Genomic DNA, 12,721 nt, shown 5'->3' with positions numbered 1-12,721 from the left:
ACGATGTACAGTGTGAGGAGGGCAGCTGGATGAGGTGCCATGTGCGGTAATATTGTTCCTAATGAATACAACATTTCTTCAAAATAATTGAACACAGCAGTTTAGACCCTAGCCTGCATTCAAAACCGGCACTGCTGTTGTGAAACTGAGCTCAGAAATGGATTAATGAACATAGCATCTAAAGTCAGTGAACAAAGAACCTACATCATTAACCACACAGTCTCCTTAGTTGCATTAATACTACAACAGATGAGCCTCAAGCAGCCGCAATAAGCAGTCTGGTAACCTGGGCTGAATCTAACTAAAATACACTCAGCATTGCGGCATTTATCACATTCATATGCCTGGAGCAGCTTCCGGAAACATCCGTTGCACAAGCAGTTGGAAGCACTGTTCCCGAACTGATTGACTCCTCATTTCTACAAAACACAAACATGCTGTGGATGCTAGGAATCAGAGAATCACAAAATGGCCACAGCACTGAAAGAGACCACTCAGCCCATTGTGTCTGTGCTTTGAGACATCCCATGGTTGTGAAAGGTGCTAAATAAATGTAAGTTTTTTTTAAAATCATTCCTCCTGGATTGACACCAAGGACATTTAAACATGGAGTGCAGATGAAAATAAACATAAAAAACATTCTGGATCAGGAGGAAGAGGTCATCCAGCCCAACATATCAGTGTCAATGTTAGCTCCATATCAGAGTTCGAACCCTACTCTGAATAGTTTAACATTATTCCCTCTAAAATGTTGTGGGTTAGAGCTTCAGTAGGCAATTAGGGGAAGAATAGTCAAATAACTTTTGTATGGACAAATTCCTTCTAACTTATCGTATCTTGTTTGATTATGTGTTTATTCCACCTGACTAGCAATTCACCAACCAGTAAACATAATCTTTCATTAATCACTCTCTCAAGCCTTTCAATCATGGTCTGCTAGATTTCCTCATTGCCACTGTCCCAATCAATATAGTCCAAAATTACTTTCAAGCATCTGATTATAACTCTATTTTCTCTGATCTGAAGTGATTTTAGCAAGTAGATGCAGCACCTTTCTAACTCCCTGTCTCTGCCCCAAATCTGCTGTCTTACTCTAGTTTAATCAATGCTTTACACAGATTCAGTATCACCTCCTTGCTCTGGTATTCCAAGATCTGCTCATACTTTCCATTTCTCCTGTTCGTGTTTTCCCACCTGCCATCCTGGTTTTAAAGAGATGCATCAATACCCCAAAGGCAGTGTGCCTGTACCCCTAGATCAGTGTGTCTGTACTCCCAGATCAGTGTGTCTGTACCCCTAGATCAGTGGCTCTGAACCATTCAGTGTATCTGTACTCCTAGATCAGGGGCTCTGAACCACTCGGTCAGTGTGTCTGTACCCCTAGATCAGTGGCTCTGAACCAGTCAATCAGTGTGTCTGTACCCCCAGGTCAGTGAGTCTTTAGCCCTAGATCAGTGAATTTGTACCCCTTGATCCATCCACTTCACCACCCTTTGAATATTTTATCAATCTTCATTGCTTTGTAGTTCTATTCTCTTTCTCTAATTTGTACTAGTTCACATTTAACTCCAATCTGTTTATGTAATGCCTCAGTCTGCTGTGTTCGTCCTCAGTTTGCTATGTCCCCTATTTTTACATTGTCACTAAACGCTGACATTATTTCCTCTCTGCCCGTGTGTGAAGCATTGATGTCCCTGGAGAACAAACAGCTCCCTGACACATGCTGCACAGCTAAGTGCTACCGAGCTGAGAATTATTCATTTACTCTCTGCTTTCTGCCTTCCATCTGTCCACAGGCATTAATCTTCATAAAGTCTCTCTCACATAGCACCATCAAACACTTCTTGGAAGTCCAAATGCTACAGGTCCATGGTATTCTCTTCAGCTATACGCTGGGTCATCAAATGGAAGAAGTTAGTTCAATGACTCAAGTGTGACTGACCTTTCAGAACTCATCTTGACTGCTCCTTCTAAGCCCAAACTTTTCTAAAATCACCAACACAACTTCTCTTTCTAGTTTTTATTGGGTTGCCTATTCTTTTCCTGTACAGTATCTATATATGGAGTATGCAAAAAATTTACATACTTTATTCAATAGGCCCTTATTAAATGAATAATTTTGGGGAGACACTGGTATTGTGGCAATGTCACCAGGCTAGTAATCCAGAGGAAAAACAGAATTACCTGGAAAAGCTCAGCAGGTCTGGCAGCATCGGCGGAGAAGAAAAGAGTTGACGTTTCGAGTCCTCATGACCCTTCTGTTGAAGGAAGAAAAGAGTTGACGTTTCGAGTCCTCATGACCCTTCTGTTGAAGGGTCACGAGGACTTGAAACGTCAACTCTTTTCTTCTCTGCCGATGCTGCCAGACCTGCTGAGTTTTTCCAGGTAATTCTGTTTTTGTTTTGGATTTCCAGCATCCGCAGTTTTTTGTTTTTATATCTATAGTAATCCAGAGGCCCAGGCTAATGCTCAGGGGACAGGGGTTCAAATCCAACCACAGCAGCTGGTGGAATTTAAATTATAAAACTAATCCCGGTAACGAGGACCATGACAACCATCACCAATTGTTGTAAAAACCCATGTGGCTCACCAATGTCCTTCAGGGAAGGAAATCTGCCATCTTTATCTGGTCTGGTCCACATGTGACTCCAGACCTACAGCAATGTGGATGACTCTTAACTGCCCTCTGAAATGGTTTAAAAGTCTCTCAGTTCAAGGGCAATTAGAGTTGGGCAACAAATGCTGCCAGTGACAGTCACATCCCATATAAGAATGAAATAAAAGAAATGCATGCCCTATTTTTTAAATATAAAAGAAATGTAAACGATGAGAAGCCATGGACTCATTGAAGTCCATGGGGGGCTGATTTTAACTCTGCCTAAGGGGTTTTGGTGTTAAACTCCAGAAAGCCAGGTGTTGAAGGATAGAACTGGACCCAATATTTACACACTTTTATAAGCATCTATTTACAGAGATACAAATCACAAACATGTACCTCGTCACCCAACAACCATAGTTTTTAGTTTGTTCCTGTTCATAGGAGCACAAGCAAATACCCAATGTCCACCACCTGCATACAATTAACACTGAATTAATTAAAATTGGGCCCCATTTATCAGGCACTGTCCTATCATGCAATTTACAACAGACCCTATGCTTGGCCTAAATAGCCAAGTGGTTATGGTACTGGGTTTGTAACCCCAAGTTCAAGAGTTCAAATCTCACAATGGCAAACTATGAAACAATGTAACTTCATCTGAAACAGATGGAAACAGGTTTACTCAAAAGAGTATCAAGAGTTCAAATCTCACAATGGCAAACTATGAAACAATGTAACTTCATCTGAACAGGAACAGATGGAAACGAGTTTGTACTCGAAAGAGTTACAACAGACCCTATATTGTCCACCTATTTCCACGAGACATTATCACATTGCATGGATTGCAAATACAACAGGAAACAACCTCAGCTCAAATATTGTCCCATGAGCACTGACATAATATTGTAAATATTATCCGCATAAACCCATCTCCAGCCACCAAGGGTGCGAGGACCACCCCAACTGACACAAGGTAATTGGCTGTTATCTTCTTTTGAAAGACTCAGCCAACTTGTTAACTCGGTTCTTAAATTCAGTTGAAACATGTCTCAATCCTTCAATGGATTTTCAACTGGTCTTTCTCCCTCCTTCCACCCCCCTCCCCACCCCCCACCCTCACATCAAATTTCCTTATTTTGTAAACTGAAAATAATAACCATCTGTCTCTGCCTGTACCCAATTCCACTGTGGGCACTGGTAACATCTAAAAGGGAGTGAGTGGTTGTGGGAAAAGTTGATGGATTGGTCTGGTTTTCATGTAAATACCACAACTTCATGAGCAGGTGAGAGGCTGGGAATTCTGCAGCAAGTAGCTCATCTGACTCCCCAAAGCCAGTCCGCTCTCTACCGGGCACAAGTCAGGAGCTGGAACACCACCAACCGCACCTGCAGTTTCTCTCCAAGCCACACACCATCTTGCCTTGGAAATATATCGCCGTTCCTTCACAGTCTCTGGGTTAAAATCATGGAACTCCCTCCCTAACAGCACTGTGGGTGTACCTACACCACACGGGCTGTAGCAGTTCAAGGAGGCAGCTCACCACCACCTTCTCAAGGGCAACTAGGGCTTGGCAACAAATATTGACCTTGCCAGCGATGCCCACGCCCTACAACTAAAAGAGGAGTTCCTGTTTGCCCAGCTCCTTCACAAACATGTACATGTATGTACACGCACTATGTGCACATCGCCAAGACTTACCACAAAAGGAGATGATATGGCTGCTGTCCTCATGTACAAACTTTCTGGTAACCGCTTCCTCCATGATCTGCTTCACCTGCGCACACAAACATTGAAGAAAATGGTAACAATTCCGAATACCAGGAAAGCCCAGATAAGAGGAATTTAATTCAGAATATTGGGATGGTAAAGTCAGGAGGAAGAGTGGGGTGGTCACACGATTTCATCTGAAACAATATTTATACACAAATTTAGTGATGCGTTTACACATGTATTATGAAGCTGTATTAAATTTCAACAGAACATCAGGCACTATCCAAATTCCCACAGTCCATTAACCAAACAGCCTTAATGTTAAGACATCACTCTGCAACGTATAGCAAATACAGGAAGCTTGCCTCCTTAACAAAGCACAAGATTTTTTCAATACAAGGCCCACAATCTGATCCCATTATCTCCCTGTTACAACATCAATACTGTAAGACACCTCCTTTCTATTCACATTACATTGAGCAGCCTTGCAATAGTGGAGCTAACAAGCGATATGAATTCTGATGGTGAAACGCCAAAGGGAAAGCCTCCTTAACTTGGGAAAACAAAAGGAAATTGTAGCATCCTTGCTGTCATCTAGCGAGGATCCGATAACTCAATATGGATCACTGACCAAAAGCGTGGCTCCAATCCACAAAGGGCATTTATACATTAGGGGAGTCCCAATATAGGAAAGACAAGTGTAATGTGTAACTGTTCTAAGTGCTGTAGTAACAGGGTTTGAAGGCCCCACCTCTTCACCCACCCCCCACCCTCCACTGGATCAGGAATGGAGGCAGGCCATTTTCCTGGAGATTGGATGGCGAGGAAGGACAGCTAGTTAGCAGCCAATTCATGGAGACCGATTGGGATTTTCCAGTCAGTCTCCAGATTCCCGTGGGTGGTGTGAGGTGGGGAGGCCTGACTACAAAGGCCATTTTTTCATTTAAACTTAGGAAAAAGCTGGAGAGAGGACACCTCCATTTTGAACCGTCTTCTCCATCACTTACCCACCATAGCATCCTGCTGCTGTTTTCAACCTGGAAGATATCTGATTGGCCCTCCAGCTTCAAGGGCCCGCCCACTTTCCTTAATTGGATGGCCAACCAACCCTCTGGCCTTTAATTGGCCACCTCAGAGAAAATCACAATGAGTGACTGTTCTCCACACACTGTTAAGCTCCTGATCCCTATTTGAACCTGACTACAGCGTTCAGGAGCCTACAAGGAAAATCCTGCCCCAACAGTTAAGTGAAGTATCAAGAAGCAATGCTCTTCTCCATTCAGCACATTGTTCAGAACTGAGGTCAGGCACTGCTGGTTGCTCCAGAAGGTACTCAGCACAACTATAATTTTGCAGGTTTGAGGAGTTCACTTGCTTTTTTATGCCATACAGAATCTGAACGCCCTCCCCTTCACCTCTCCGTCTCTCCACCCTCTCTCACCACCCTTAAGACGCTCCTTAAAACTTATCTCTTTGACCAAGCCTTTAATCGTCTGCCCCGCTACCTCCTTATGAGGCTCGGTGTGAAATTTGCTTTGATAATATCCCCACCATGCCCCTCGGGATGTTTTAGTACCTTGAAAGCGCTAAATAAATGCAAGTTGTTGTTGTTGAGTGCGGTCTGTTCGGAATAACACTGCACTATTCAGTAAAACCAAACTGCTCTGGGAACACTGCCAGTCAGTGATAGCATCTGTCCTTTCAGCAAGTCTGTGACGGTTTCTCTACATTCATCCATAAATGAGAAAAAAGCGTAGACAGCAGAACATCTGAATTCAATGAAATGTCAGCAATTAACTCTATTATTTAGCAAAATATCATCCACTTGTGGGGTAGATAAGGATGAGGAAGGCCATGTGGGCCACCTTAGCTCAGCCATCCATTAAGGAGCCTCCAGTTCTCCTAACGTGGCATCAATTTCTTCCTGAAATTGTATAAAGCCTTCACACCTGGAGTATTGTGTACAGTTTTGGTCTCCTTATCTGAGGAATGATATCCTTGCAATGGAGGGAGTGCAACGGAGGATCACCAGACTAATCCCTGGGATAGCAGGATTGTCTTATGAGAGGAGGGATTGAGGAAGCTGGGCCTGTATTCTCTGGAGTTTAAGAATGAGAGGTGAGCTCACCGAAATTTACAAAACTCTTACAGGGCTCGACAGGGTGAATGTACATAGAATGTTTGCCCTGGTTGATGAGCCTAGAACCAGGGGACATAATCTCAGAGTAAAGGGTAGGCCATTTAAGACTGAGATGTGCAGGCATTTCTTCACTCAGAGGGTGGTGAATCTTTGGAATTCTCTACCCCAGAGGGCTGTGGAAGCTCATCATTGAGCATGTTCAAGACAGAAATCGATAGATTTCTGGAGACTAATGGCTCCAAGGGATATGGAGATAGCTCAGGAAAGTGGCGTTAGGTAAATGATCAGCCATGATATAATTGAGTGGCAGAGCAGGCTTGATGGGCTGAATGGCCTGCTCCTGTCCCTATGTTCCCATTTTCCTACCAAACCTTCAATAAGACTGATGTACCCAGAGGTCCTTTCCAAATTCTTTGTGTAAAGAATTTTTTCACCTCAGTCCTTTCCTCAACAGAACCTGTAATATCTTGTCCCACTTGTGGCTCAACATTATGATTCCAGTGACTCAGAAAACCCATGGTATCTTCCCTTGTTTTGGAATCTGTGAAGAAGCCGGAAAGAAACCTTGTAACATGGAGACATTTGTCTGGTTAAGTAAAGGAACACCCCCCCCCCCCGACCAACCCTGACACAAATAGTGGACAAACTAACCAGAGCCACTAATAACCACCAATCTTTGAGCTTCCATGGCCCTCTGGGGTACAGAATTCCAATCATTGAACATATTCAAGAGAAATCGATAGTTGGTTTTGTAATGCGCTGGTTTAATTTACCACGTGATAATGGGATCATCCCGTTCAAGCCAGTTTCTGCTCTTGCCCAACATTCACTGAATGATAATGAGAATCAAGAAACCATGACATTTTCCCTCCCTGCCCTTTCCTCAATCGAGGGACACCACAGCACGCATTAGATTCAAGCGAGATTCTTCACGGCCCATGCCATTCAACAAAGCTTTTCTTAACCTTACTCTTAATAGCAACACTAACAATTGCAGTATTGTGAACTGTTCTGATCTCCATATTATAAAAAGGGTATAGAAGAGAAGATGCAAAGAAAAATCACTGGAATGATATCGGAACTGAGAGATTAGACATATCAGGGAAGACTGAAGAGACTGGGACTTTTTTTCTCTAGAAGTGTCCAATTTTATGAAAGGGTTTGACTGGGTGGACACTGAAATGATATTTTCACTTTTGGGCAAGAGCAGAACTAGGGGGCGTAAATATAAGATATTAAAAAATCCAGTCAGGAATTCAGGAGAAACTTCTTTACCCAATGAGTGTTTGGAACATGGAACTCACTGCCACAAGGAGTAGTAGAGGTGAACAGCATCGATACATTTAAGGAGAAGCTAGATAAACACACGGAGGGGAGAGGAATAGAAGGCTATGTTGATGAGGGTAAGTGAAGGAGGAGGTGGGGAGGCTCATGTGGAGGATAAACACCAGCATGGACCAGTTGGCTGAATGGCCTGTTTCTATACTGTGAATACCATGTAATACTATGGAACAATTCACACGCAGTGGAAGAGAAAGGTATGAGCTGGCCAGGCACTGCCAATGATAAATATTTCCATGTGTAAGCTGCAAGATAAATTGCTGGTGTCTGAAGCCAGAAGTCAATTTCCATTGCCTCATGAGTGAACAACTATATCAGGCTGTCAGAGCCAGCCATGCTATTTGTATACTCCTAGAATAGGTTTCCTATAATAGGAAGAAGTGATTTGAAAAGGGTGTTTTTGTAACCCAAGATGGTTTGAGAAGTGATTCCTCACTGCAAAATGGGATCTTTTTTGTATCTTTTGGCATTTCAAAGTATGATAAACTGAGAGCAGGGAATAGGGCTCTTTCAAAGAGCCAGCACAAGCACAATGGGCTGAATGTCCTCCTTCTGTGCTCTCAAAATCCATTCCAAACTGGGCTCTGCGGATTCATTTGCTTTAGGTTAAGGGGACCGATGCTGGGGAAGGGAGCATTTGTACACCCACGTCTGCCCTCAATCATCCATGTTTCGCACAGAGTCAGCATTTGGCCTCACAGCTCACATTTTTGTTTAGAAATCTAGAGTTTCCACCTGCTGCAAGTCCCTCTGCTCTAATGCGTCAGCCCATCCGTTCCTGCAGCTCAGTTTTAATATGTACTTGCATCGACCCACCATCCAGCACTTCCCCACCACCCGCTCCCCCACAATGCTGCTTCTTAATTACTGTTCATCTACTCCAGTAGAAAATGTCTACTGGGGTCTGCAGTACGACATTAAGGAAGCGTTCGAATCCTGCCATGGCAGATGGTGGAATTTGAATTCAATAAAAATTGAAAGTCTGATGATGACAATGAAAACCATTGCTGATTGTTCACTAATGTCCTTTAGGGAAGGAACAGACCCACAGCAATGAGGTTGACTCTCAAATGCCCTCTCAACAAGGGCAATTAGGGATAGGCAATAAATGCTGGGTGGGCAATAAATCCCATGAATGAATTAAAAAAGGTAGGTTGTAATTGGGAGCAGTAATATACAAGAACTGTGGAGGAGTCAAGGTTGAATGAGATTTTCCCACATTGTTTCCCTTTAGATAGGTTACATCTAACTAAAGTTAGTGAAGTTTACTGTGAATTATCTGGCATGTTTTGTTCTATCAGTTTTATTTAACACTTGTAAGTGCTTCTCCGATTCTGCACCACAGCCTTTCATGCCAATCATGATTTGCTCATCTGTGCTTTTATTTATTTCCAATTTGCTATTCATTTAAATGACTTACATGAAAAAATTACTGAAGGCTTCAAAACACCAAATAGAGTAATCAAATGTCAATATTTTCACAGGCAATTCATGTGAATATCCCTGATCTCCCAGTAAAAATATCTCAAGCCCTCAGCATCTGCTCTTCCCTCAAGAATTGTTTATACCCAACCAACGTAAAAATGTAAAAACATATTTTTGCAGAACTCAAATTGTTTTTTTTTCTCTGATATGTTGTAGACCGACATTTAGGGCTGTTTTTGAATTGTTAGCTTTTCTGAGGTTGTATCAGGTTTTGTAGTTTTCAGTTGCCATGGATACATGCACCGGAATCAAGCACAACTCACAGACGGGATAGATTACTTTCACGTTAACAGGGCCTTTTCTGCACCATTTCACCTCCCTTCCCCAAAGCCAGATTTGAATAGCCTGGCTTGCAGCTCCCCTTGCGGAGGATCAGAGGAAGATTCTCAACCTCATTACAGTCACAAGGTTGGGATCACCACATAAGAAATAGGGGTAGGATGCAGCCTTATAGTCCTCGAGCCTGCACTGCCATTCAGTTGGATCATGGCTGATCCTCAACCTCAAATCCACTTTCCCGCCTGATCCCCATATCCCTTAATTCCTTAAGAATCAAATAATCAACCTAACCCAGCCTTGAATATGCTCAAAGACTAAGCACCCACAACTCTCTGAGGTAGAGAATTCCAAAGATTCACAGCACTTTGGGCGAAGGAATTCCGCCTTATCTCTGTCCTTAATGAATGATCCTTTGCCCTGGGTGAAGGAGTCTTAGCCATAAACTCTCCAGCCAGGGAAAACAGTCTTTCAGCTTTTACCCCCTTATGGCCACTCATCATGGCCTTTTGACATTAGGCTGCAGTTAAAATTCACCTGCCATGGTTGAACCTGGTGTAAGATTACTTTTCCTCCTCCCCTGTATCGAGATTAAACGTGCCACTCTTAGTAGCAGCAGTGACATTCAAAGGGCCATTTTCCACAGCCAACTCAAGATGGCCTAGTTAGAGGCCTAAGAGAAGATTCCCAACATAAAAATGTAGAAAACATATTTTGAAGAGCTGGCACAGTGGGTGGGACCTGTTGAAAGTGAGGGAAATTCATTAAAACACAAAGACAAAGGTAAAAAAAAACTAAATCCAAACCGAATCTCCTTGTTAATTACCCTTGAATATAAAAGAATGAGATTAAACCGTTGCAGTGATGCAGCTTGACTGTTCAAAAAAGAATATATATTTATATCGTGCCTTTCATGGCCTCAGGAGGTCCCAAAATGCCTTTCAGTTTGTTAACTATATTTTTTGAAGTGTACTAACTGCTGTAATTTAGGGAACATGACAGCCAATTTGCGCACAGCAAGGTCCCACAAACAGCAATGTGATAATGAGCAGCTCGTCAGTTTTGTAGGAGACCCGCTGTTAGGCTATGCTTTTGTTTTGTGTACACTATAATAACTATCGTGCTGAACTAGTGGAACATAACAGAAAAAATCCTCCAGCTGCCTTTAACTTCTTCTGCACAGCCAAAAAGACTCGGCCAATACTATCACCCAGATATCCCTTTGCCAGAAGGATCCGGGACAGCTACTGGATATTCCCTTGGTAGGCTGAACCTGCTGTCAAAGGGCATGCAGATACTCTGGACTCCGGGGAGCTACTTACTCATGGAGATCTCTATCTGAAGTCAGACATGATAACTCTGAAACACAAAATGGTGGACCTGCAGTTGTCCCATCTTTTACTGGTAGTCGTGCAATTCAGATGGGAAAGAAGATGTTGGCAAGGAATTCCCAGTATTAACCTGCTCTAAGAAATACAGCCTAGAGAAGCTACAAAATAAAACAGCTGCCAAGATCAGCAACAAAAGTGTGCAGGTAATTTTGGAATTTGGAAAGTCTTGTCATCCATTTTAACATCGCTCGTTGAGGGAGGCTATTTCAATCTCCAACAAAGTATGTGTATGAAGCAGGTCCCCTCTAATTAATGAAATACACATCAATTATTCACCTCCTGTTGTGCAGTGTCACAGTTGTGATGACAATTGACTGAAAATTCAAACATGGAGATAGCTCTCACCAATGCAACATGCCAACAAAACACTCTGCACATCACATAATTTTAACCCTTCGCACGCTGAGTCTCCAACACAAAAGTTTTTGTTTATTGTGAAAAAACATCATCAAAATCTGAATTGTTGCAGACTTTGGTGACAATGCAAACAATCATGATAGGAGGTGCCTTCACTTGCACAGCTTCAAAGCTGCTGGCGTGTTCTGTCTCGATTCTGGGAATGAACATTAAGAAGGCACATAATTAAACTGACTCCCTAATTGGGTGAAGCATCAGTGACCTTTACAGCTCTGGTTTACGGCTTGAGGGCAGAGACCTTCTCCCCAGAGTCATGGCCAATGTCTACCCCTCAACCAGCCTCACTAAAGTAGACTTTTCACATTACTGTTTGTGGGATACTGCTGTGCACAATTTGGCTGCTGCATTTCCTACATTACAACGGTGACTACACTTCAAAACTACTTTGTTGACTGTCAAGAGCTTTGGGACATTGTGAACCGCCCCACATAAATAGAAATTTATTCTTTCATCTTTCAGCTCTGTACAATGGGGAATAAATACGCTTGCAATACAGAGAATGCTACTGGAACGGAATCTGCAGCTGAATAATTACCAACTCCTGGGAGATGTTGCCACAGATCCCGTACCAGATATATTAAGTGTGAAGGGGCAGATCTCCTGTATCAGCAGCTCATTTACACTGGCAATTGTCCCAGGTCCACAGCAGTGCCAGTTAACGTCAATAGAAGCTCTGGGTGCTTCCCCCCACCAATGTCCACACCAGCTCTCTGCATGATCAACCCCGCCAGTCCCACACCCCCCATCTTCTTCCCTTAGCCTTGTAAGTTTTTTTTCTCTTCAGAACATTATCTATTACTCTTTTGGAAAGCTTCGATTGATCCTGCTTCCTCCGCACTCTCAGGCTGTGCATTCCAGATCCCAACCCCTCGCTGTGTGAAAAATCTTTTCCTCATGTCACTGTTGCATTTTTCGCCAATCACCTTAAAAAGGCATCACAGAATCTCACAGTGCAGAAGAGGCCCTTCAGCCCATCGAGTCTGCACCGACACGTGAGAAACACCTGACCTACCTACCTAATCCCATTTACCAGCACTTGGCCCATAGCCTTGAATGTTATGACGTGCCAAGTGCTCATGCAGGTGCTTTTTAAAGGATGTGAGGCAACCCACCTCCACCACCCTCCCAGGCAGCACATTCCAGACCGTCACCACCCTCTGGGTAAAAATGTTTTTCCTCACAGCCCCCCTAAACCTCCTGCCTCACCTTGAACTTATGTCCCCCTGTGACTGACCCTTCAACTAAGGGGAACAGCCGCTCCCTATCCACCCTGTCCATGCCCCTCAATCTTGTACCCCTCAATCAGATCGCCTCTCAGTCTTCTCTGCTCCAACGTAAACAACCCAAGTCTATCCATCCTC

At 43.2% G+C, this 12,721-nt stretch overlaps 1 protein-coding gene across 1 annotated transcript in view; it reads right to left on the bottom strand.

The window, feature by feature from the left end:
• The window catches only part of sgsm1a (small G protein signaling modulator 1a), a 118,158-nt gene extending 106,885 nt beyond the window's left edge, over positions 1-11,273 (bottom strand). The window contains exons 1-3 of the mRNA XM_041202425.1: positions 11,220-11,273; positions 5,682-5,705; positions 4,299-4,374 (exon numbers count right to left, since the gene is read on the bottom strand). Of these exons, the coding sequence (XP_041058359.1) occupies positions 4,299-4,374; positions 5,682-5,705; positions 11,220-11,273 (154 nt within the window). The remainder of the gene's footprint in view (positions 1-4,298; positions 4,375-5,681; positions 5,706-11,219) is intronic.
• Between the last annotated feature and the right edge of the window lie 1,448 nt (positions 11,274-12,721).

The sequence above is a fragment of the Carcharodon carcharias genome, chromosome 13 (genome assembly GCF_017639515.1).
Source record: "Carcharodon carcharias isolate sCarCar2 chromosome 13, sCarCar2.pri, whole genome shotgun sequence".
NCBI lineage: Eukaryota > Metazoa > Chordata > Chondrichthyes > Lamniformes > Lamnidae > Carcharodon > Carcharodon carcharias.
The sequence above is the reverse complement of the archived record's forward strand: the minus strand, read 5'-3'. Positions and strand labels throughout refer to the sequence as shown.